The sequence below is a fragment of the Solea senegalensis genome, linkage group LG13, assembly GCF_019176455.1.
Source record: "Solea senegalensis isolate Sse05_10M linkage group LG13, IFAPA_SoseM_1, whole genome shotgun sequence".
NCBI classification, from domain to species: domain Eukaryota; kingdom Metazoa; phylum Chordata; class Actinopteri; order Pleuronectiformes; family Soleidae; genus Solea; species Solea senegalensis.
The window spans coordinates 10,611,754-10,624,513 of NC_058033.1; the positions used below are offsets into that span (position 1 = coordinate 10,611,754).

General features: G+C 39.4%; 1 protein-coding gene across 4 annotated transcripts in view; it reads right to left on the minus strand.

Moving 5' to 3' along the window:
* Window positions 1-333: 333 nt before the first annotated feature.
* The window catches only part of LOC122779530 (unconventional myosin-XVIIIa-like), an 87,851-nt gene continuing 75,424 nt past the window's right edge, over window positions 334-12,760 (minus strand). For 3 of the 4 annotated variants that reach the window (XM_044041984.1, XM_044041982.1, XM_044041981.1), the window contains 3 exons: window positions 7,787-7,909; window positions 4,990-6,414; window positions 2,623-2,687 (listed from right to left, as the gene is read on the minus strand). In XM_044041984.1, coding sequence (XP_043897919.1) covers window positions 4,992-6,414; window positions 7,787-7,909 — 1,546 coding nt within the window. In that variant the 3' untranslated portion in view covers window positions 2,623-2,687; window positions 4,990-4,991. Of the gene's footprint in view, window positions 2,688-4,989; window positions 6,415-7,786; window positions 7,910-12,760 lie in introns of all 4 variants that reach the window. The other variant, XM_044041983.1, reaches the window with a different exon arrangement.

The following is a 12,760-nucleotide window of genomic DNA, read 5'->3' on the forward strand; positions in this document are numbered from 1 at the left end:
GGTTTTGAACAGTGGAGCTGTGCAGCAGTCATATTAACAACCCAAGTGTTGTAAGGCAGTGTGTGTGTGTGTGTGTGTGTGTGTGTGCGAGCACAACCTTCAGTCTAGGTTTCCAGCTCAGAATTAATCATTTCTGCAAATTGTTTGTTTCCTCTATAGTCTCCTGTGGGAAAGTGGATGGTTGTGATGAGAAGCTTCTCTGGGGTAGATGAGCTGAAATTAATCAAAAACATCAATGGCTTGTTTTTTGGTTTTTTTCTGAAATTGCCCTGCCTCTTTTCTAACCTCCTCTTCTCCCGCTGTTTTAACAAACAAAGCCATATAATACCTCAGTGCAGTTATATTTCCATTCATTTATTTCTATTATGACTCATTTTACAAACACTCATCTGATCAATAACGAAAACCGACTTTTCCAAAAGATATGACATGTACTTTGCAATGTTTCGGAAGCATTAAGTCTAATGACAGCTGCTTGCACTTGTAAGTTGCTTTTTTTTTTATTGAACAAGTATTGTCTAAAACATCAAAGTTCCCTATGTTCCACATTAATATTCATGTCTGAAGAAAAGGAATAAAAAAAAAAACCCTGCGAAAACAAGACATGAAATGCAGATTAGCCTCTTCTGTGAAGATATGCAAATGGGAAGCCAGACCTCCAAAGCATTTCTTTGCACATGAGCAGATTTCACATGCACACTATACTTTATATGCCTCCTCATTCAAATCTACACAATTATCATTGTGTTCAGCTAAATATAGAAATACCCAGCAAGTTTCATATGAGTGTGGACAGTAGCGTGTAGCCTTGGACTTTCAATAGCATGAGTGATCTGAAAAGTAAATAGAATTCATGAAAACAGCACTGGTTGGCTTTTAATTTCAAGGAGGTTCTGGCAGAGATTGAATGATTAAAATAAACCAGACCCTGGAGTCAGTGGTGAAAAAAACATTTTCTTCATAATGACTTCATAAAAAGTCACTCATTCTGTGATATACTGTATGTTATGAAGGCCATTAGGGCACAATATGATTCCAAGGGCTGCCTCGTGTCACCATTCTCACAATTTTAGTATCATTTTGAATAGAATTTAATGCTCAAATAATTAGAATTTGCTTAATAATTGTTGTTCGTTACCCCCGAATGAGCCTTTTACATATATACCAGGAGTGGGGTCTTGCTTTACAGTAGCCCACAATGGACAAACTATGCTTTGAGCTTTGATGTTAAATGAAGGCGACACAGGTTCTCCAACACATTTTGGAGGAAAGCGTGAGGTGCAAGATGTTCAGCTACAGCATGATTATAAAAATATTGTAAAATCTATAGACTGTACCTTTAATGACCTGGTTCTATTATTATTATTATAGTTGTATTATCATGATTTGTATATCTATCTATCTATCTATCATTGTCATCTCTCCCCATCTTGTCCTTGACAGCAGAACGCAGGTCACCTACCCTCTTTCTCTACCTACCTACCAAAAATAATTTATTTCATCTAAACAGTCCCAAATGGGATTCGTTCGAGTAGTTTATGTTCAAATTGTTAACATAATGTGCGAAGAAGCTTCAATTTCCCATTTATAAGAAACATCCAACGCCGATGCATCACCAACAACGGCATACATTTCTGCATCAGTGCATCCGCCACATCGCAAAAGCTCCAAAAATCCTTTATAACAGCAAACAAATACATTCCTGTTTAGCTTTTACAAATACTGTATGACAGAAGGGAGCCTCGAAAGAGTCAAACCAAACATGCACTGAAGATAAAAATATACAGAAATATGACATACATTTTCTTAACACAATTTCAGGAAATCCTTGTATATATGTTTATGTAAAGGCTTTGACTCCACATGCTAACTATGCATGCTTACTGTAGAGACGTCGCTTTAAATTCCCAGCATTTCAAATATATAAATAGGATTAAAAATTCAGAAAACATCAAACACTGTCGGAGAAATGTATTTCCTGAAATGCTTTCACTTTCATGTCGGCAATCTTGACCTATAGCATCGCTTCACTCAAACGACGGGTATCTCAACATGGAACAAATGCCACGTGTAAACTTACAGCGAGATAATTAATAGAAAGTGGGTTAATTCCTCCCACCACAGTAGTCCACATTAGCAGGGAAGCGATAAGGAACTGCTTTAATAGTGGGTCAGACCTTCACGGAGAAGTCCAGCTTGAGCTGAGTGAAGCTTATCTAAATCCTCTTGGCGGAGATATCAGAGGAGAGAGCAGAGGAGTGTTTAAATTTGCCTGAAAAGAAGCTCTTAGAAATACAGCAGCGGCAAGAACTTCCTCAGAAAGTGCTTGACTTCACTGCTCAATGTTGACTGGGTTTACTCAATACATTCTATTAAATAGAAGCACACCGACTATGACAGCAAACCACTTTATAATGTGAAAGGGGGGGCACTATAGTATGTCAAATATGATTGAAAATGGCCAGACTCCACTTTTTCCATCCTCAGCAGCCGTGCAGTGGTGCTGGTCCCTCTTCTGTGTTTGGTGTCAATGAAAGCACAAGGTCGCCTGCACGGGTTACGTCGCGCTCTCTGCCAATAAACCTTCGCTGTCGCTCTGCTTTAGCGACTGCCCGCTTGAGCCTCGTTGCACTTCCTCCTCTTCATCAGATCTGCCGACGCTCAGGTGTCTGCGGCACACGGGAGGACTATGGGGGTCAACGCACACAGGCACAAGATTATATGTTGACTAAGCGACGTATTAGAAAAGACATGGTGTAAAGAGGGCAATGTGGGGAAAACACACAAAAAAAAACATGCATCATTTATGTGTCATGACTGCGTCCGAATTTTTTGTTTGGATTAGTTAATGCATCACAGAAATCCATGACCAGGTTTCACCCACATTTAGTAAATAATGTGCAGTTAGTGAAGTAAATGTCAGAGTCTGCTCTACATACTATTATAAGTTATAATATTCCTAATGCAATGGACAGACAGAATAAAAAAGGATTACAACTGAAATTAGAAAAATTTGAAAAAAATGGACACCAATATTACAAGCATTGCCAGAGCTCTAAATACCTATTTTAATTTGTATTCTTTTTATGTGTGTGTTGCTTTTTGGTTATTTATTTATTTATTTATGTATTTGTTATTACGTTTCTATGTATCTTCGTGTTTTACTTAAGTAGAATAAATAAAAAGTCATAATATTCCAAGAATAAAGCCATAATTTATGAGAATACAGTCGTAATATTATGAGATTCTTTTTTTACGATTATTATTATTTTTATTGTTGTTATTATTATTATTATTATTATTATTATTAACAATAACAATAATAATAAGCAAAAAATTAAAATAAAAATAAAAAAGAACACCTTTCGTCCTCCATTCCGCAAGAGAGGATTTTCTCCAAATCTGTGGTTCTTTCTTTCAAACAGACTCAGTTTCTTGCAGTCTTTTCAAAGTCCTGATGCTAAAGATAATGTGGTGCTGATGTGCCAAAAATATTAAGTATTTCTTTATTTTGTGAAGCCCCTATCAAAATGTAACTTCGCGAAACAGGTTGCAGCTGATCATCTGAGATTTTGCTTTATTCTCATAATATTATGACGTTATTCCAGAAGAAGAATATCAGTTTGGTCCAAACAAACAAAAAACTTCTCAGCCACCTCATAAAACCCATGCAGACTTAAGTTAACGATATCTCACAACATGTTTGCCACGTTATCTCGCCGTCAGACAATCTTTTTTGACTGAAAACATAACATCGTGTCACTTTGTAAAGCTCGTACTCACTGCACCAACGTCTATACAGAAAATAAGCAATTTAGCTCGTTGCTGAGTCACTGCTGCCTTCATCAGTGTATTCAAATGTGTTGTTTTGTGATTTGATGTTTAAAATCCTTCATTTGGATTTACCTACCTAAGACATAAACTTTCTCAACAAGACAGCAGCAGCATCTGTGTCTCTAAAATACTAAAAAACAAAATGACTATTACATTACATTATACATTATTCTTTACATTTAAGCAGTTTTCTGTTTTCTGAGCATTTTGTGAAGTTGGTCAAGTCTCTTTCTCCTTGTGTCACTGCTGTATCAACTACTATGTCCTTAATTACATCATTGATAATATTATTATTTAAAGGCATGATTCCTGGAATAAAATGAAGACTATTTAAAGAAAGAGTGCCCCTCAGCTTTATCCTCACGTTAAACAAATGAAAAACTCAAAGTCTGTATTTCGTTGACATGAGCCCAGAAGAGCCGGTGCAATATTAAGTCCACTAAATGTTCACCAGTTCATTTTCAAGTGAACCCAAGAGCCAGCGTTGAAGTGGAGACTCATATTCTTGTTCTACTGCAAACATGAAGCAGCTGTCGTTTTCTTTTTCTTTTCAAACCACACAGGAGCAAGAGAGGAGCTGTCAGTAAAATCACTCCGCAAACACATCGCTTTTGAAGCTGAGAGATAATTTTAGACATTTTAATTATGATGCAAAGTGTCTTGCAATTCTCTTTAGACTCCTCTCAGTTAACACATCCAGGAAAAAAAAAAAAAAAAAGAAGTGTAATTTCATTTCATCCCACTGCCAACATCTGTTTGTGTTTTTTGCGCGTGGAAGAGAGTCACCTCCATCAAAGCAGAGACACTCACATTTGTACAGATATGATCCATCTGTACAAACAATGGAGGAGGCAAATTACAATATAATAAAGTATTTATCCTGTAAATGTTGACAAGAGGGAAGCTCTTATTAGCGAAAACACAAATTGGAAGTACATGTGTAAACATTAAATAATTAATAGAGTATTTGTGTTGTGCTATCATTTATATCAGTTAACGCTTTCTTCGGGAAGTCAAAAAACAAAGTTGAGTGTTAGTGTATCACAGGGATGATATGCAGAGTGAGAATAAGTAAATAAAAAACCTTACACACACACACACACACACACGGCAATCTTTTAGTCATGTTTTTTGCATCACCGTGCATCCCCTTACTGTCAGTCACTGCCAGGCCTGTAGATATACTTCATCATCAAGTTATCCATCTTCTTTTGCTTCTTCTTGGATTCCTTCTTCTTAGGTTGTGCGCGACCTGTGCCCTCCTTGTCATCGTCATCATCATCATCTGGGTGTTTTGGGGCTCGTTTAATGCTGCTTGAGCTGCGGTAGGAGATGGTGGAGTCGGAGGAGGAGGAGGAGGAGGAAGAGGACGACGACGACGACTCAGAGGAGGAAGAGGAATCCTCAGACTCACTCGGCTTCTTGTTAGATCTCCTCTTGGACTTCTTGTTTTTCTTCTTCCTTGAGCTCTTCCTGCTGTGATGATCATCTGACGAGTCGTCTGATGGAGAGACTCTACTCTTTTTATCTCTGCGACTGCGGGAGCTGCTGGTGCTCAGGGTGCTGGATGACCGATTACTGTAGTCCAGAGCAGAGCTTGATGAGGAGCGCAGCAGGCTGGATGAGCTGCAGCCAAGCCCCTCATCCTCTCCCTTCTTCTTCATTTCTTCACTTCCCCTTGTCGTCCTCTCATCCTCCTCCTCACCACTAGAATCGCTGAGTTTGCTGCGCTTGAATTTAATGGGTTTGAAGCTCAGCACCTCGTTGATTGCCGCCTCCAAGTCAGGATCTAGGTAGTTGCGGTGTGTGACTGTTTTGATGTCAGATAATTCTGTCGCGTTGCCGTCTGAGGAGCGCGGTTGAGCCGGGGTAGAAAAGCTGCGACTCACTGAGCGGGGACTATAAGGTGACGTCCCCCCTTCACTGAAAGCTACACTCTGGGCATCACCGTCATCATTGTCACGTAAACGCAGTCCAAATTCGCTGAGGCCGCAGCTTCGGGCAAGGGACAAGCGTGAACTGGTTTGTCTCTCGTCTTTCCAAGAAGTGCTGCGATGCAGCGACCGGGGACTGGAGCGGCTCACGCTGCTGATCGTCGACTTATTGTCATCCTCCATGTCCAACATACCCCTCCTGGTGGACATCCTGCTGGGAACCACAGATGACACCATGGACTCCTTATCAAATTCAGGGCTGCTGCGGGAGGTCCAGCGGGACTCCAGGCCCTTTCTGGCTCTACTGGTGGCCTCAGAATACGCCAAGGAGATGACAGAGCCTTTGTCATCTAAGTCTTCCTGTGCCTGGCTCTTCCTTTCTTCCTGGAGCTCTCCAGACTTTGTCTTGGCTTTACGAAGCGAGGTATGGTCTGGCATGTCAGGCTGCTCTTTGAGAGTGCTAAATAAGGAGTTTTCGTCGCCCGTCCCCCCAATGGAGTCTTTCAGGTTGGAGCGTTTCCTGTAGCTCAGGGAACTCATGACAGACACTGATCTGATTTGCTCTATGTCTTTCCCATCTTTGCTGGTGTCACTCATCTTCTCCTTACCTTCTTTCACCTCCTTGGTATCTGCATTTGCTGCATATCTGAAGGGTTATGAAGTAAATTTGACTCTGGGCACAATCAACAAAACACACAAAAGATACTCAAAATAACTTGTTTTCTGCAACATCCACAGCTCATGTGTGGTAACTTCTTGGGAACACAGAAGCCTCTGGCTTGTGATTGGACAATAGAGACATGACATGAATATGAACGGCAAACTCTGTTTGACTTTCTGGGATGTATTGCTCTGCTGCCATAGAAAAATTTGGCCAAAAAACTTAAAATAAGGCTTAAAATAAGAGTCAATGGGCAAAAAATCCTGAAAGAATGCATCACCAGCTTCTAATTTTAGACCACATAGAATGTATTTCATGTACTTTGTATTGCAGATTTTCTTCACCAGCCATAATATAGTAACGATTATCCATACGATTAGGGTTTTTAATACTATACGATTTTATCACAATTGTATTATATCAAATCTTATGATATCACCTCAAACTAATCAAATTGTACTGAATCAAACTGAATTGTTGCGTGGTGCCATGGTGGTACATTGGCTAGCACTGTTGCCTCACAGCAAGAAAGGCACCAATTTGAAGCCCGGCTCAACCAAGGGCCTTTCTGTGTGGGGTTTGAATGTTCTCTCTGTTTGTGCACGGGTTTTATCCAGATTCCTCCCACAGTACAAAGACAGGCACTCTATACATTGACTGTCGCTGTGAATGTGAGAGTGCATGGTTGTTTTATCTTTGTATGTATGTTGGCCCTGTGATGGACTAGCGACTCATCCAAGGTGGGCTCCGCCTTTCGCCCTATATCAACTGGGATTGGCTCCAGCTTCCCACTCCCCTCATGTGGAGGATAAAGCAGTACACGGTGAGTAAATGAATCATAGCATAATACAAGTACAATTCCATGTATTGACGTACATATCACATGGTCTTCTAAGACAGAGATGCATAGCCTGAGAACCTGAAGTCTTGTTGTCATGTTTTAAACACTAACATTTAGCTCCTTAAAGCCTATTTTTACACTTATTGCGTTAATATTGTGAATCCAAATTATTTTGCCTTCCTATCGTATACAGTATCAACTGTACGATGTGAGACAGTCAACCAGTGCGAAAATCGATCAAACTGTAACAGAGGCGTCATTTAGCAGGTGTGAGAACTGGCCCGGGGCCACTTCAATATATTTGGCAGCAGCCGTTCCTCCATTACCGCCTCCTTTCATTGGACATAGTACTCGGAAAGAGGGATGACACCTAATCACAGAAAATACTCATCTGTCTTTTGCAAACTGCCCCGAGTAATCCTGCTTTTTTTTTTAAGGTCAGGGGATGTGGGTCGTTTCATGTCGATGTCACCGCAGGGATACACTGTCATGATACAAAAGGACAAAATAACTAACCTGGTGCTTTTCAGGCTTCCTTCATCTGAGATGGTCTTAGTGGAGCCTTTGTTCTTCGAGAGCCAAGACTTGACACCGTCCACCCGGTCCTCCACCTCTGAATCTGTCTCTGTATCATCAGCGCTGTGAAGAACCAAATCACGTTTGTGAGAATCAACTGCGACTCAATATTCACCGTAACAAGTTACTATGAAATCTCTTAATCAAATTAGATAACTGACAATGAGCAATGATGCACAGCAATCCAAAGCTTACAGCATGACTATATGTATCCTGTACATATCCGTTTTCTTTTAAACAATGACTGAAGCAAAGGCAACAGAACAAGACAAAAACAGGATACAAGTTAAAAAGAAAGGGTAATAAATGGTAAACATGCAATATTAACATCAGAAATATGGAAAAATATTCAAAACAAAAGATATCAAAAGTGTGGGGAACTGCACTGACGTGCGTTAAATGGCACAGACACAAGAGATGTGCTTCGTGTTGTCTACTCAGAAGCAGAAGGTAGATGAAGGTCTTAGAGGCATAATTAACTTGTTTGGCTGGTTCTTGGCTGTGAGCATCTGTGTGCTGCGTCACCTGCTCCTGGTGATTGTTATTGGAGAAGAGCCACCAGGAGCCCAGTGGCCCTATATGCTTGACAAAACAATCAATAAACAGAGACCTGAGGATCAAAAAAAAAAAAAAGAAAAGCCCAGCAGATTCCACCTGCTTGAGCTTGCCACTTTATTTATTCGTTTCAAATCGACACTGCATTTCCTGGATTATGCCCACTGTTTCCTGGAAGCTTAACGGGACAGGAAATGAGGAGGAAGATGGGGCAAAAGAGAAACAACCTGAAGACTGGCGGGCCATACTGCCATCATTTGATTTCAACAATTACTCTCATTTCACACCTTTAAAGCAGTAGTATGTAAGCTTTAAATACAGATGACTTTCTGTTACATTTAAAACGACTTTTATGTCTGGGATTTTGAAAGGACATGATGCTTGCATCCAAAGCATCACATATCCACTACGTATCCTTCATGTAACATGTGCTGCCATGTTAATCTCTCTCAGAGAAAATGACATTGTCTCCAGTATAGTTTTTTGATTGGAAATAAGACAAACTTCCGTGTATCTGAAGATATTGTTGAGAGTGAAGTAACTATTTCAATTTTTTGTTTTGATTTAGAGCAGACTTAGTTTCATCTCCACCGTTATTCATGGCTTCGCATTCTTGGACCTGCGCTCCATCCATCTAAATGTTTGCCTTGTATATCACAACACTGTCGATGTATATTTCATCTACAGGGAGCCGGCTATCATTAAAAAGAAAAAAGGGAAACGGTGACGCAGGTGTAACAGCTCCTGCTTCTCGCACAGGCTTATCCATCTAAACCTTGGAACGTGACACGGAATGCATAAAAGCAGCAAAGACAGAGGAGGTGTGAGATGACAGATAGACTGCTGAGCTCTATCATTTGTCCACATTGCACATATCCATCTAGGCAGGTCTCGCAGTGAGCGGTGCACCATTTATTTTCTCACCAAAAGCTTTGTGTCACTTTTTATGTCATGTTTCCTCAGAGAACACCATGTCCTCTCTTCTATTTCACTTTCTTCTTTCGGGGGGAGGGGTGTTGGATCTGCCTAAAAGCTTTTTCTTTTCTTTTTTCCACCTTCGCACAATAAAGGTGCTGCTGCTGGTGGTGTATGTGCATTACGAGCACGTCAGCACAGACAAAAACAAAGCTCAGAATCTCAGACTAAGCAATGTGCAGGCCTTCTAAGAGCTTTCCCCGCACTCAACATTCCCTCCATCAACTTCACAGCCAGGTTTTTCTTAGGGGAAGGTGATACTAATGATAATCCCAGAGAGAATACATGACCTGATATATTTATTTCCAACAAAAAAAAACGTTCATCTTGGAGTTTAAGTGGAATTTCATGAGGTAGCGAGCTAAAACTGTGACTCCAAGTGTATCTATTGTACATTATGGGATTATTTTATACCTCTCTTATTTACAGAAGTGAATTGCTGCGACACCAGAATTTTTTTATTAATTACTATCACGAAATAACTTAAGTAAGTGTAAAGAATTACGTTACGACAGGACATTTCCTGTTAACCGTTGACAGATAAAACAAATTAATGTTGCACTGCAACGTGGTTAATTAAATAGTGAAATAATGAAATGTTTTTTTACGTAAAATGAATTGATATTTTAATAATTAATGAGACATTTAATTAATTATTTAATGGTGTATTTATTTATTTAATTTTGGCACTTTCCGTCCTCCATAAAGGGTTAAAGACTCATGCTTACTTAAAGGCCTGAAACTATGCACTGTCAAGTAGAAAGTAGATGGACCTTGGAGAGAGAGCGAGGGCACCGGGCCTCTTGGTCTTGTGCACCGTCTCAAAGATTGGTGTGATTACATGCGTCAACCCTGGCAAGTTGCTCACCCGAATCAGAGATGACGCCCTGCAGTTTATGTCTGGCATCGTCTCTGTTCTTGGTACTGAGCTGTCTGCAAAAGATTCTTCCAACCTAACTCATCACTGATTCCAGAGATTTAATCACTTTATCCCATAACCTTGGTGACAGAAATCTCCACCAACACTCTGGTTGTGATCTGGCACAACTGGCCCAAAACATGTTTCACTGGACAGCCAATAGCCATTTGGGCTTGTAACCAATTCCCCATGTGTCCGGTTAGTGTGTGTTCACTGGTGTATAATATCACTTATTGGTGGTTATCACATAAAATGAATGACCTCATGTTGAAATATTATAAGTGAGCACATTATTATATAATGTGATAATTGATCATGTTATAGATTGTATATCAAAAGTAAAACTTTTCAAGTGATTGACAGGGACTGACAGGGAAGGCAGTTCAGTTCATTAGTACAGGGGACTTAATTACTCTCGCTGCCCATTTGTCAGCTCTATGATGCTTTGACTTTTTAACATGGTCTATTACAAAACAGAATACTGGAGCCAGCTCACGCAAAAATCATCACCCACACAAACATGAAGTACAAGGTGGCTCGCAATTGAGTGCTGTGCAAACGGTGTCACAAACGATTTGTCCTTGGCCTCCACACAGCGAGCTAACCAGTCCTGAGGCTCACAGATACAAACAAGCCCCAAGAATTTAGCGGTGAGCGTTAATCGCTTCTGACAATCAGTCTGAGCTGGTTGTAAATCTTTGTCACAAATACTTAAACTCAGAATCGACGCATGTGTGGCTGGTGTTTTTTTTAGCAGTTTAGCACTTGTAAGGAAAACATATTTTCATGGCAGATATGCTGGCAAAAAAAAAAAAGTCAGATTAGACAGTGAAGGAAATGGTTGACAAACAAAAATGACTTCGGATTCATTCAAACTTATATAAGAAATTTGTCTTCATATACTTAATATGATAAATTATCATAATCATGTCAAATCTTGAACAAATTCAGGTTATAATGTGATAGTTTGGCTTTTTTCTTACAATGTGATATGGTTGTATAATAACACGAAAATATCTCATAGAGTGAAACTTTTCACGTAATTACGTGACTATGATTTATTTTATTTTTTCTGGCGTGGCAACAATAAGCTAATGTTTCTATTTTTTTTTATTTATTTTTTTTACATTATCCTCGACTAAAACAAAACAAGACATAATGCCATTGTAACCTCTGTTTTGAAACACGGAGTACACAAATGCAGATTAATAACGCGAATCATCTGGAAAATGCACTTTGTGTTTAGAACGCCTCCATTATTGCTCATCCATGCTGCTAATGCAATGATGTCAAAGGAGGGAGGAATGCAATTAAGTTTACATGGTGTATCATTGTTCACAGGAAGAGAGCTGTGACACACCCAGGTTCACTGATGACACATGGATAACAACACACACACACACACACACACACACACACAGAGCAATAAAGTGTGCGACACCATGTGTTTTTAAGGAAACAACTGGATGCTAGAGTGGGAAATGAAGTCTGTAATTATGTGCAAAGAACTGAAGAAATGTCTCTACATAAAATGACTTGACATGCACATGTGTTAACCCACTTGAGTCAAAGGGAATTTGGCTTGTAACTGGAGGGTTGCAGGTTCGAATGCCTGCCAGGTCAAGGGCTGGGTTACCCCTGAGCAACTTGAGCAACTGGAACTTGGTGAATCAACAGAACATAAAGCTAACATCATTTTCAAGGCGTCAGAGTTCACCGTGGAGTGTAAATCCGTGACGATTGAACTAAATATCACAAAAGTAAAGTAAAGTATATAGATAAAGTAAAGTATATAGATAATAAAGATACTGTTATTAATTCACAGTCTGAGTAACACATTAAAATCAAAATCAATCCCTTTTCAAACCATCTATGGTTTGTATTTATGTATGTAGCACCATTCACTCACACTTGCATACAGCGCATCTGTGTGCAGCACATTTTCTATTACTCATCTTTCATACACAGTAGACTAGCAGAGCTGGCAGAGCTGGGAATCAAACCCAAAACCTTTGAGTTAAAAGACAACTGGCTCCACCACTGAGCTACCATCACACCAAGGTGACAAAATAGTCTATTTTCAAAAGCATACAGTACATTATCTTTGGATATATTTAGTTTGCTTACTTTAGCTTAATATGCAGGCCTTATTAAAATGATTTTAAGTTTTGAATAATATAATAAATCAAATGTCCTTCTTTGTTCTATTAAGATGTGTAATTCTTGTTAATAGATTTTTTTTTTTTTTTGTTAAATACAAAATGGAGGTAATACTCATGAAAACAGCCCATGGAAGACGAGAGAAGACAAGAAATATACATCTCAGTGAGTGGGATTATTGGTTAATTGACGATCATGCTGCAAATGAAAGCAGAGGATGTGGTTTAATACGATTCATAGAGACAATAATGCAGTATTACTGTAGCACAGGTATAAGAGGAGAGTTGTTTTTCTTCTTTTTGATT